Below are 13494 nucleotides of genomic sequence, written 5' to 3' on the forward strand. Positions count from 1 at the left end.
GACCAGTGTTTGTTAATTTTTCGCGCATTGTAGTCTTATTTTATTGGCTAATCTACAACGTTGATTTGAATGGAAATTTTTGCAAGTATTTTACGTACAAAATTAAATTCATACACATCTACCTATGAGTGTACGTGCGTGCGAATAATTAAAAATTTCCACACTTGAACTGTATGGATTTATTATTATTTTTTTTTTTTAAATAAATAGTGTAATGAGAGTCTAAGAAAAAGTTATGCGTCGACGAAAACATTTTGAAAATGAGTATTTTTGCTTTAATAGTTATCATATTTCTATATGCATTTATTGTGTTGCCAATTTTTTGCTTTTGTACACGAATCGAAAGTAAAACTTTGGCGAGATTGTGTCCGCAGGGATATCGAAATTGCCATCGACATTGTCAACGGACAGTACGGCAGCATACGTGGCGTAATTACAATGGTATGTTTGCAACTACTACTAGTACTTCAATGAATTTTAATATTTAATTTAAATACATCCTCCAAACCTTTCTGATCTATATCATAGACATATGGCAGCGTTGATCCAGATCAATTCCTTGATTCGGAATAATCTCGGGTAATTAATACAGGTCTGGAGTGAGTTCGATGACAATACTGACAAAAACGGCCAACTGTTGTCTATGACGAAATAAAAACAAGTACAGAAGTCCAAGTTCGGGCGAAGCCGAACATTAAATACCCGGCGCACATATTATCGAAAATGTCTGAAACAGAGACCCAAAATAATAATTATTTCGTGGTGTAGTTTTAAAAAAGTCATCGCAATTTTCGTAAGAATTATAAGTCTTTTGATAATAATTATGTGTGAGAAATTTTTTTTAAGTCATCAGTAACTATTATTTAAAGACTTATATAACAGAAGTCTTTTCATAATAATTATCAGCGAGATACATATTTTTAAGTCTTCAACGACTTTTATTTTGAGATTTATATTATAAAAATCTTTTGATAATAATTATTAGTGCGAAAAAATTTTGTATATAATCCCGAACGGATCCCAAATCAAGCCCCAACTGGGCCCAAACTACTCCCCAACTAGTGCCGAACCACTCGACTACGATACAGAATAGAGCCCTTAGTTTACCTTCTAATTGTTCTAATTGTTGTATCATATAGCCGCCATTAAATATCAACTAAAGAATGATGGTAATATATTTATTTATTTTCTTTACTTTATAACAAGAAAGAAAAATAAAACTAATATTTTTTTTTAATTTTTTGTTTTAACTTTTTAAAACCTTTTGTTATTTTATTTCAATAGGGCCTATTGCCGTTACCAACTTTTTGAGAACCAAAACCGGGTCAAATTTCCGGTTCGCGTTGAAACCGGACCCTAGAGAACCAGTTCTTTAAATACTCGGAACCGCGCATCACCTTCGCGAAGTTTTGACACCTTTTCGGCGGAAATAGACATCATTGTCGCTTTCGAACCAAATTATCACAAAGCACACAATGTATGTACATTTCTATTAAGTGAATGATTTTTCTTTGTAATCAGTAAAAGGAATACCTCTGTAACCATTAGCCGTGTACAGGCCCACTAGCGTTTTTCGTAACCAATCTTTGTCGGCTAATTGCGAAAATATGATTTTCAATCTAACAAAGTGCATGGAGTCCTACTTTCTAACTTTTTGTCGTCGTCGTTTATCTCTTTAAATAAAAAAAAAATATAAAGACAAATAGAAAGCAACTGGTGCATTTAGAAGGAAATGAAAGCGTTAAATTTATTGTAAATTTTGCACTCAAAAAGGCTTATCAAGCGCCGCATTTCATGCGATAAGTTACTACACCTACACACACACAGACGTATGTAAACAAACCTATCGCTTTGAGTGGAAACTTTTGGAAATTTGATTTGTTATTACCAATTTGAGGTATTGCTATTCGATGTCTATCCCAATATGAATTTACAGTCGTATTTTTACCTTTGATCAGTTTTGATTAAATTTCACATGAAATTTAAAATCTTTTGTGATTTCCAACATGGACTACGTTATTTATTTTCTTATCGTTGTGTTATTGATTATAATATATCAATTTTTAGTGGTTCGTAATAAATTTGGCGCTTTTCAACAAAAGTTTGGTTATATAAAATTTGTTCTTTTCGATTCCTTTAAATATTAAGGTCACACTACGTTTGCTTGCAATGCCTAGACGCAGTGAACCGGAGCGTGGTATGAAAGAAACATTATTTTTACTTGGTATTTTAACGTAAATATTTATTCTAAGTCGAATCGACTAATATGTATTACGCCTTACTTTTCTTATTTTTTAAGGCATCAATCGTCAAACAATTTTTCTTATTCTATTATTTCACTATTTTTTCTAAGAAAAATAAAACAAAAGTTACGCGGTTTTGTTATAACTTAAATATTGGAAATTCAATTAAACAAATACATTTTCAAGGAACTGTGCTACGAAACATAAACGAGTTTGGTCGAATCGAAAACTAGGGTAGGGTACCCTAGAGTTAATATTTGCAAACCAGGCTGTACAGTGGTTCAAAGTTGGCATTTTGTGTTCACAATTCACTGGAGCCTTAATTTTTCGCTCAATTTGATAATTTTTTTTAACGAAAGCTTATAAAATAGCGAAGGACCAGCTGAGCCCGATTTTGGATTTTTTGTTTGTTTGTATTAAATTTTTTAGTGCAAAGTGCACAAAAAGTAGCAATTTTGAAGAAAATCGATTCTCCTGTTCCAGTTAATAAAAACTAGTTGAAAATAATTGTAGATTCTCCCAAAACAAATAAAAAAATTTCAAATGTTGAAAACAATTTTCACCAAAATTATAATTTTTTTATTTTTATAGAAATTTTGGGTATGCAGTTTTATAGATCATTAAATTTTAGTATAATATAACAAACGCTTTTATTTCCCATTTAGCCTGCATATGAGCTCGAAATGTTAGCGAAAAAGTGATTGAAAATCAACGCGACCACTTAGCCACTTGCAAATATTATACTAAATGAACTATGATATTGCATACCCAACATTTTTCTAGAAACTGCATTTTTTTTTTAATTTTGGTGAAAGATTTTTTATAACGTTTCGACAACTGAGTGGACGATCGACCTATCTCGGCAGCCAGCTTGAAAACGCCGAAACTTTTCAGGAAGGCCCTACTTCAGAATTTTGTTGAAGAGCGCCCTATCTCAAACGAAAATACATTGAAAATGTGCTGAGATATGGCGATTTTGAATCGCCTGCCGAGATAGGGGTTCTTCAACCAAATTCTGAGATATGGGTGTTTTCAATAAAATTCTGAAATAGGGCGTTATCGGAAAACTTTTTGTGATAGGGCGTTTTTTCTTGTGAATTTTTTTTTCGTTTTGGTAGAACCTTACCTAATTGTTTTCAACGAGTTTTTATTAATTTCTTTTTGGTTGTTGGTGTTTCCGATAGCGTAGGAGTATGATGTATGGTGGAACGTTTTTCCGTTATCCCTTGCCAAATTTGGTTTGGAAACAAACCGGTTTCGGGGTTGTGCCAACTTCAGTGTCATTTTTCGTTCTGAGTGAATTAAGTGAAAAATGAAGGCTCCAGTGAATTGTGCACACAAAATGCGAATTTTGAACCAATGTGCGCTGTGTTTACATGCGATCGTTTCGAAGAAACTACATACATCGATTTTTCGTCTCTCCTGAACAATTTCAAAAAATGGACTTAGTACCTTTTTTTGAACTGCTTACCACTACACCACAGCGGCCGCGGATCATTACTATACCAATTACTTATATCGAAGTCAGATTGCGGTCACATTGCAGGATGCTAAGGAAAGCGACCTTAAACCCAACAGATGTGTGGTGTGTGTCAACCTCTTCTCGTGATCATTCCAAGATTTAGCGCATAGTGAATACCTGGTCTATAGTGGATAAGGTCTTTTCAGTTCATTGACGGTGGGCTTTATGCTTTTGTATTATACTCTCGATAAGGCTTCATAGCTGATGCTTAAAAGCTAGTGATTTTCGACTTTAAGAAAAAAGTTTCGAAGGTTTAGACAAAAAATCTTATGTGGTACAGATACACTTTGCTAAAGATCTGTCTATTACCTGCAAAGGTAAATATATCGGAGTGGAAATATTAGCTGCGTACACTATTTTGAAATTATTTTGGTTTTTTTTCTCCGCAAGTTGTTTTATTCTAATATTTTCTTATACATATAACTAAATAGCCACCGTTTCGACGATATGAAAATTACTTCAACTTATTCTCATTTTCCTCTCTCTCCACATCTATCTATTCCAGATCGCCAAGGAAACATATTCACAATTGCCAATGAGGCGCCTAACAACACATTGCCACATCGATGCAGTGACTTTTTCTATGTCGACCCGGCCGCTGAAGATGCTGCACGCATTCGAGCACAACTTGAGAAGGATGAAAAGGATTTGCCCACCTATGAGCAAGTAATGGCAATGAGCGTAGCCCAAACGGCGGCTGGAACTCTAGAGCCATATACCGCATCGAACACCTCTATTGCAACCACCGATACGACGGTACCGCCTTATTCGGAGATCGATCGAAGTGTGATACATCCAGCAGCAACTGCAAATGTCACTTCTTCCGCTATTCCTCTTCAAACGCTGAATGTTGGTGGTACAGTGGGGGGGCCAATAGGAAATACGCAAGCGGCAACTGGAGCGGCATCTACATCGCGTGCTGCCGCCGCAGCTGCTACAAGTACACCGATAACAGTGGTGACTATTGCCAATTCAGTGTCAAATACGAGCGTGTAGTATATTTAGTATGCGCCCGTTGTCTTCCTGCTCCTGTGTGTGATGTCCGACGAACGCGTTAAGTATGTTGTGATGTATAAATAACGCTAATGCTAGGACTCAAAACGTTTCCCTATAAATAGTTGCCTTCCCCAACTTTTCTGGATTAAAACCTGTAAAACTGTCAAAAGGCAAAAGAAGCCAGAGAACCGAGTACGGGAACGCTTTTTGGCAAATTCCTGCAAATTCTTGCAACTTATTGCGTGTTAGGGTACGCAACTAATATGTACTTACATAATAAGCTAAATCGTACGTTAATGATTACATTACTAGTAGACATTTTGTGCTTATAAATGTACATACTGCAGTATGGTGCTTCTTTCGGGTGCATTTATAGCAAATCCGCTAGCATAATTTATCTAGTTAATTTCCTTATAAAATTACTCTTATTTTATAAGAAAAGTATTATAAAAAGTGTGAGTAGTTTAAATAGCATAATGGTTTAAATATACAAACGATAGTGCTAGTACGAGTATTTTAACACGATTAAATTGAGTCCACAAGTGATTTGCTGATGTAAATAAATGAGTAATTGTACTTTTTTATAAATCATAAATTTTTAGCGTAAGTTATTGTAAATTGAAAGCTTTAAAAATATACGTACCTACATACATACATATCTAATTTTACGAACATTTACGAGTAATAATAGGGATTTTTCAATATTTTTAGTTAGTTCAATAAACAAGAAACCAACTGAGAAATGTCCATACATATCTAAATATCTTTTAATGCCTAGCTTTGTCGTCTTTTGCCGCCACGCCCTCTTCGTGAAGACCCGTAGTCCACGTTGAAGCCGGCACTTTTGATGCTAACGTATGACTCTTCGTCGGTACACAGATTGAGTCTGAGCCCATTTTCCTAAGGGCTGCACAAAATAACTTTCCAACCGACAGCGTGAATACCCTCATTCTGAGCCACCAAGGCACCAGCGCGTACTCAGCCGATTTATCAGCACTCCTCGAAAGGTACACCGAGATTTTGCGCATCGGCGGGATATCATCTTCCCTCTTGGTATCACAGGCCCCTTCCAACACTCAATATTCTCTGCCGCTCATACTTTCAGTCGACAAGTAGCATGCATGACCAGAAGTACACACCCTCAAAACGCCAGCGGATGCATCCACCATTTGAGGTCCTTGTCCATAATGGCCTCTTGAAGTCTGGTCAAGTCCTCAGAGCACAGGGCAGCAGCAGGCTAGTCAGCTAGTAGCTGGGGTGCTGAGTCGCTTAATCCCGTGGTTGTCCATAGCTCGCAAGATTAACTAGGCTGCTTGACCACGATGCCAGAGGCGGCGGATGCTCCCGATGCCGTTCGGCGGAGGCTGGCTCCGATGGCGTAACATAACCGTTGTTGCGCTTTGATATGGCAAAAAAGTATCCCTTGATTCCAAAAAAAATTTAGTGCTTTTGGTGGGTAAAACGTTTTTTCAAAGTGTTGGTTCTTTTTGAAAGTTGGCCACACTGATTATTCACCGTCGGAATTTGTGTGTTATCAACGTAAATACCCAGCGGTAGTCTGACCTCCTTCGTCCAGGTTGTAGATAAGGTCGCAGAAGATTTTGTAGAGAGGGGGTTAGACTTCTAGCAGTGAAGAAGCGCGAAAGCTCGGGGAGATACCCGTTTACTTTCGTGCACAAGTCATCAATTCCATTCCCAGACGCCATTATCGAACAATCGTCACCGTGAGAGACAGTCGAGACTCCCTGTGGTAGTTAATAATAGTTAAACGGCAATGGAGAAAGGACACCACCCTGTGGAGCCCCTGTTTTATTTTTCTAGGTTTTCACGATTTGTCTCTAAATTTTACTGACGAATGTCGACCACTCAGATAATTCGCTGACCACCGTTTGAGTCTCTGTGGGAGTGAGAAGGCCTCTACGTCTTTTAGCAGCGTGGAGTGGCTGACGGTATCAAACGCCTTTGACAGGTCTAACGCTACTATAATAGTTCTCTCACAGGGGCTGATGCTTCGCTGGGGTCAAGTGGTTCGCAAAATACGGGAGTAGCAAGACCTCTACTGTCTTCGCTGATTGTTATCGGACGATAAGACTGTCCTTTGTTGGCTGGTTTCCCCGTTTTGAGCAGTGGGACTACTCTCCCCATCTTCCAGATGTCTGAAATGATGAGAGTTGCCATTGACAGGTTGAGAACCTTGGCTAAATAGTCTACTCCCGCAGAACCCACTATTTTTCAGCATCAGCATGCATATTCCGTCGAGTCCCATGGCTTTGAAGGCTTTCGCCTTCCCGATGGCTTCACCGCTGGAGAAAACAAGAGGCGCACTAGTTGTTGGCAATTTTCGCAACCTTCTGGTCACTCGGCGCTTGGCTTTGTCTGCATTATGCATTATTTGGCTTTGTCCGCAGTACGCATTATAAATTTTCGGCTAAAACAGTCGGACGACGAAGCGCGGTCGCCGCAAGATATTTCGACTCCGTCGTCGCGCTTTGTCGGATTGGACAGGGACCTCACGATTGATCAAAGCTTACTCACACCAGAGGTCAAGATGCTCTTCTCACTTTTCCGCTTATGTACGTTCACAAGCTGTAGAATCCCAGTATTGAGATCCCTGATACGGGGATTTCCGGGATCGGCTTGATGAAGGTTGTCACGCTTATCGGCTAGAACAGCCGATTCAGCAGGAAAGTTTGGACGGGGGTTCGTTATACGACCTGCGAGCTTTAGCAGCAGTGACAACCCTGCGGAACTTACGTTCAGCTAGGTGATTGTCGGTGGTTGTGGGGAGGGCAGCGAGGGTGCTTTCAGAAAATTCCGCGAAGCCTTTCCAATCAGCTTTGGTAGAGTTGATGTAGTTGATTTGCTCCGAGGTCAGATGGTTTGATGCCAAAGTCAGCATATTATTATGTCTGACGAGCTGTAGCAGCTGCCCATAATCCCGGGGGGTGAGTTGTCGTTTATTGTGCAGAATGTCGAATCGGCTATCTGCTCAGCCAAGTGTCTTCCCCTACGATCATTTGAAAGGCTTGAATTCCAAAGATCGAGGTAATAACATACGGTTTTCACCTCTGAGGAGCGCACCTATTTCAGGATTATATCCAGCCGGGCTGCTGGTGACATGGGGTATATAAACGTTTAATATTTCGAGCTCAACATCGCCTGACCGGAAAGCAATGCTCTGACATTCTAGGATGGTATCCCTGCGGTCGATGTCTGCTTCGATGAGACGATATTGCACGCTGTGGTGGGTGATGAACGCTAGTTCACTACTGCTATCTCACTCGCGATCTCGACGGTGCAGATGTATCCGGCGCAATTCAACAATGCTGAACTGCTGTGCAACTTCGTCCCTTGGAACGCAGCTATCAATATTCCATGCCCTCCCATGAAGACGGTTTTCTCCTCGATCTTGCTCCGCCATAGGCTGTGTGCGCTGCTGTGGGAGGTGCCGCCCTGTGGTGGTTGTGGGTGGCGTCGCAATTGGAGCTTGCGACCATGCAGCGAAACACTGGCTCTCGAAGTTCCTCGTCCAATCTCGCATGGTGCGCAGACCTGAACATGCCCTGAAGTGGCACCAGCCAAGGCAGGTTTTGCACTTGACTGATGTCACATTACGGATATCCTGGTCTGACACACCGTGCAGATTGTTGGAGGAACCAGGAGTTGTTGGGGGAGGCGTGCGGGTAGTGGTGCGGTTGTGTCTGTTATGTGGTCTGTCGTTGTTTGGTCTATTGTGTTGTGTTGATGTATCGTCGATGTATCCGTAGGCCTGAGCAGACTCTAAGTGACTCAACCCGTTGCAAGCATTACACTTGACTAAGGAGGCGTTGTGGTGTAGTCGTCTCTCGCATACACAGCTGGTGTAAGTTTCTGGCCCAGGATTTGACTCGATGCCACCCCTAAGCAGAAGAATACTTAACAAATGTAGCCCTATGGACAAACAATGTCTAAGATATTTCACCGATCTAAACGGGCTTAGATCGCCAAAACAACAGCACTTGGTCGAGTAAAACCCAAGTCATTCCGGTACGTAGTACCGGCTGTCGTGGGAATGTCGAATGCTGCTACCAGTTTATTGTGCCTTGGTACCGATAAAAAATTATGATTTTTTAATAGCACCTCATATTTTAAGCTCTTGTCGGCGAGCTTTCTTTGCCGAAAGTATTTGTTAAGAAACAGACCTAATTTTTTTACCGGAATTGGAATTGGCAACACCGTACCATTTCAGTGTCAAATTTCCCCAAACACTAACTGTCAAAAACATATGTTTTATTAATACAGCTGCTGAACTTGGAATCTTTGCCCTTATCAGTGCTCTTGCACTTAAGATTGTAATTTTCCGGCATTATTCACTACGTATAAACAAAATCATTTATCATCCTCCGTTAGCAAATGAGTGAAATTAAGGTAATGATTTCCAGCAGATATTTAACTCTATTTTGACTAAGTATGAAACTTCTTTAATAAAAAGGTTGAATTCGCAGTGCAAATGCGTGGCGAGCTTTGCGCTGAGAAAGTTCGCAATGCGCTCAAAGATGCTGGTAACGTGCATATTGATGCAGCTGAGGGCCGAGTTACTGTGGAAACAAAAGAGCCTTGGTGCATTTTAAAGGAAAAAATCGAATGCACGGGTCGAAAAGCCGTGTTGGTCGGCTTTGGTGGACAGTCTGCTGTGGCGATTATAAATGCAACTGGCAGCGATGTAGATCGCACCCCAATACAGGGCATATTACGATTTAGTGCGCTGACCAAGGACCATCCCGGCGTAGTGGTAGACGGTGTTGTGGATGGCCTAACGCCGGGCTTGCATGGACTGCATGTACACGAGGCAGGGGATATATCCAGCGGATGCGAATCGCTCGGCGAGCACTATAATCCACGCGGTTCACCTCATGGTGGACCAGATGATACACCTGATGCGCGACATGCTGGAGATTTGGGTAATATACGCGCCGATGATAGAGGACGAGCAACATTTCGTTTTGTAGATCCAGTATTGGCAGTGTGGGATATCATAGGGCGTTCGGTGGCGATAACAGCTAACGCAGACGATTTGGGTAGAGGTGGTAATTCGCAGAGTCGTATAGATGGTAACGCGGGTGCACGGTAAGTACAATTTATTAGATGTTTACTTTGGGAAGAGGTAAAAGCTCAGTGGTTTTGATTTTGACAGCATTGCCTGTGGTATAATTGCACGTTCGGCGGGAATTTTGGAGAATTTCAAAAAAATATGCGCGTGTGACGGCGTAACACTATGGGATGAACGAAATAAGCCGCTAGCTGGTGGTGAACGAGCGCAGAAGTTGTAATGTGGTTAGCGTTAACGTATTAATCTTAATTTCTAGCTTAAGAATTACGCCAGGTGTTTGGATTTGTAATTATACTAATAAATCGCGGTGATTTTTAGGTCATAAAGAGTAAGCTATTGAGAAGTGTTTAATTGTATTTAAGATACCACTATTTATTCACTATCTTCGATAAGTATACTGTTATCATTTTCATTACCTTCTTTGTTCTTGGATTTTATTTTGGCCAACTGCATTTTGCATTTACTCTTATAGCTTTGCACAAGTTTGCCGCAATGTAATGGCGGTGATATCGAGTAGGTGGCATGAATCTAAAAGTAAGTTTGTGTTTTTAATACTAATGAATAGATAAACATAAGCACTTAAAAAACACCTCTATATAATCCTCAGCAGTTTCATAAGGTATGCATTGCTGTAGAAGATCAATTATGGCTTGAAATTCCTCCACTTTAAAAATGAATTTCATATCACTAATATTTTGTTTGTACCAGTCAGCGTAAGCGGTGATATTCTTATCAATATCCATTGTTGTGGCAGTAGCAGCGCGAATGGATAATAACAAATGTAACATGGCCTCACGCGATGGAGTTGCAGCTATTTGTACCAGCCTTGCTTTGAAGTATTCTAAAAGGGAACAGAGTGGCTTTCACATACAATGATTCAAATTATGATTGGCAAACTAACTTTTTATGACCAATGTGCTCTCCTGAGCGCATTTGCAGGCAATTGTTTGTAGTAAAATTAAATAAAACTTCCATTCCTTAAAGCTTTCTGCGGTAGATAGTTTAAAAAGGTAGGAAATCGCTTCCGGTTGTGAATGTTGAAGTAACTAAAGTTGATGAATTCAATATTAGTATGCAACTGCACCAATGAGAATCTTACTTTACTGTATATTTCCTTTGTAAATTCAATTTCATCTACGCCTTCATTTATCCAGATTGCAAAGTTAGCAAAAGCTGACTTAGTATTGCTCTTATGCAGGTCTAACACAATGCGTATATGCCTCTGCATTAAACCCACTATAAAATCAGCTTTGCAAAGTAAGGAAAAATCATTGTATTTATAACTAAATTTTTATATGTTTTGAACTCCCACCTGGCATATGCTTTGTAACAGTTTGAAGGTATTTGAGATCGTTTAATTTAGGATTTTGCAGTAAATCAGCATAGAGATTGCCAAGACATTCATCTATAATATCATTTAGACGTATACCATTGCTACTATCTGAAAAATTATAAAAAATAAAATGTAATAAAATTTAATTGAATAGCTGCATACATATGTATATAATACATAATACCATAATGTGCGGCGATAAATAATTCTTGGATCAATTCGAATTCAGCTTCAAGAAAATCATTTAGAATCAACTGTAACCCCGCATTGTTCTCTTGACTGCAAAGGGGTTTAAAAAAGGAAATTATTTTCAATTTTCTTTGTTTCTGTTTTAACTTTCTGATTACCTGAGTATATAATTGCTGGCAGTGAGGACGTGGGCTGTTTGTAGCACCGCTAAAACACGTAGGCTACCAATATTCCATGACAGTTTGCAGAAGTTTCGTGCAATAAGAAGCTGAAGTCAGTCCGAAATTTAGTGAAATACACAGTAGCAAATTTGTATACATGTTTACCTGCTCAATGGAACTTAAGTTCCGCAGTAACGTTTTCAATTCATAACGATCATAAAGTATGGGATCGCTGCATCTATCTTCTATGGCCTGCAAATTTTATAAATCATGATTAATTGTTGCAAGTGCAAAATAATTGAATGCTTCATGGTTTATAAAGACTATTAGTAGTTAATACGGTGTCTATATGAGGCGAATAGTTGAATCACAAGTTGTCTGCCCCCAACTTCATTGGTAACGATTAATTGAAAGGGCGTTTCCAACGGGCTTTCAACTGTAAGTTGTCTGTAAAATCGCCTCAAGTAAAAATTCTATAAAATTTCACAACCGGATATAATCAGTATTTTCCGTTGACGAAGGCGCCCCATTTCCTTTTCTTTTTTTAATAAACAGGTATGGAGACACTACATACATATTTACCAATCAGAAATTTACCTGAAATACAACCTTCAAGCTTTCGCTTATTTCGTAAACCATTTCACAGTTTTACAAAAAAATAAAATAGCTTTTATCTTTTTACAATTGATTACTAATTTGATTTTGATTCGCGCCAAATTAAACAGCTGATTCCTACCTAGCTTTGTTCCTTCACATCTAAATTGCCATAGAGATGTATAAACTGTGTTAATTTTTGTTTTTGCCGTTAGTGGTTATTTGGTATTCTTTCAATTAATATAATATATAATTCAGAATCTTGGCTACTCGATCCTCGTACCTGCTCGAGAGGTCTCTGTTCGCAAATCCCTTATTTGTGTAAGTAGTGGGATTCATTTCCTGCACACGAACGCTCTAGCCTTGAAAGTAAAAAGTTATCAACGAGGTACCTTCTGGCGGTAGTGAAGAAAGGCCTGCTAGATTTTGCTTTATAACACTTTGTTGTTGTTGTATCGGCTTACCTAGCCTAGCCTAGTCCCTCAATCGTTGTGGCCAATCTCAGCTAACGGGAGGCCCAGGAAGCGTGCCACTCCGACTGGGTTGGACCAGGTGGACAGGGGCGTTGAGCTGGGTTTTGGGAGTATGCGAAGATGTAGTGCAAGTCGTGAGATGACTCTCCGTATGCCAAGCCCTCATTGGGCAGTTCTGCATTTATCCTACTCAGGTAGAAGTTTAGTCTGCAGCAATATCCAGAGCGAAGTTAGGCTAAGGTAGTGCGAGTCTCACGAGGCAGACAAAGTTCTGTGTCGTCCACGTTTGGTGGCTGTGTTCCCAAAACGGCATTCAAACATCCGGAGTTGGTATAAGTCGAGACCGACTCCCAGCGAATGCCCTTTATTACTTGTCTGTAATCTGTCGGGTCCTGAAGATATTTTATGAACCTCTGGACTTCGTCGTTAAGTTCGTTAAGATGCCTTGTGACGTGTCTAGGCGAAGGCTCTGTAGCAAGAAGGAGTTTGTTCGGATGCCTACGTCTGTGGCAATGAGCTAGGAACTTCTAACATGTATTCCTTGACGGGGAGATTTTGGGCCACGTCATGTAGGTAGTGAAGAAGCGTGCAAGATCGGAGAGGTAACCGTTTATTTTCAAGCACAAATCATCAATTCACTCCCGGACACCATTAACGAGCAGTCGTCAGCATAAGAGATAATGGAGACTCACTCTGGTGTCTGGGGGAGCTTTGAAATATAATAATAAATACATAAAATAACCACCGTCTGCGGCCCATGTTTAATTCTTCCATGTTTATGGCTTTCTCTCTGAAAATTATTCGTCAGTAATACTCACTACATATACATACAGCCATATGTATTTAACGATACTGAAAGTGCAAAAGAGGAAGAAAAAGTAAATCACAGATAAC

The 13494-nt window shown here is 39.7% G+C and overlaps 3 protein-coding genes across 3 annotated transcripts; 2 read left to right on the forward strand and 1 right to left on the reverse strand.

Annotated features, from left to right (window-relative positions):
- The first annotated feature begins 260 nt into the window (after nucleotides 1–260).
- Nucleotides 261–4976, forward strand: LOC118743853. The gene is made up of 3 exons (XM_036476617.1): nucleotides 261–441; nucleotides 593–599; nucleotides 4197–4976. The coding sequence occupies exons 1-3, from the start codon at nucleotides 261–263 to the stop codon at nucleotides 4759–4761; spliced, it is 753 nt and encodes a 250-aa protein (XP_036332510.1). The 3' UTR covers nucleotides 4762–4976.
- Nucleotides 4977–9009: 4033 nt separating this feature from the next.
- LOC118742879 (copper chaperone for superoxide dismutase) lies at nucleotides 9010–10186 on the forward strand. The gene is made up of 3 exons (XM_036475288.1): nucleotides 9010–9168; nucleotides 9233–9867; nucleotides 9935–10186. Exons 1-3 carry the CDS (start codon nucleotides 9154–9156, stop codon nucleotides 10068–10070), a joined length of 786 nt encoding a protein of 261 aa, XP_036331181.1. The 5' UTR covers nucleotides 9010–9153; the 3' UTR covers nucleotides 10071–10186.
- Nucleotides 10187–10221: 35 nt separating this feature from the next.
- LOC118742878 lies at nucleotides 10222–12234 on the reverse strand. Its single transcript, XM_036475287.1, has 9 exons — nucleotides 12131–12234; nucleotides 11699–11785; nucleotides 11531–11640; nucleotides 11368–11462; nucleotides 11163–11291; nucleotides 10950–11098; nucleotides 10752–10896; nucleotides 10441–10691; nucleotides 10222–10378 (listed from the first exon to the last, which is right to left on the reverse strand). Exons 1-9 carry the CDS (start codon nucleotides 12170–12172, stop codon nucleotides 10223–10225), a joined length of 1164 nt encoding a protein of 387 aa, XP_036331180.1. The 5' UTR covers nucleotides 12173–12234; the 3' UTR covers nucleotide 10222.
- Nucleotides 12235–13494: the final 1260 nt, after the last annotated feature.

Source organism: Rhagoletis pomonella, unplaced genomic scaffold (genome assembly GCF_013731165.1).
Source record: "Rhagoletis pomonella isolate Grant_MI unplaced genomic scaffold, Rhpom_1.0 Rhpom_scaffold_00007, whole genome shotgun sequence".
Lineage (NCBI taxonomy): Eukaryota > Metazoa > Arthropoda > Insecta > Diptera > Tephritidae > Rhagoletis > Rhagoletis pomonella.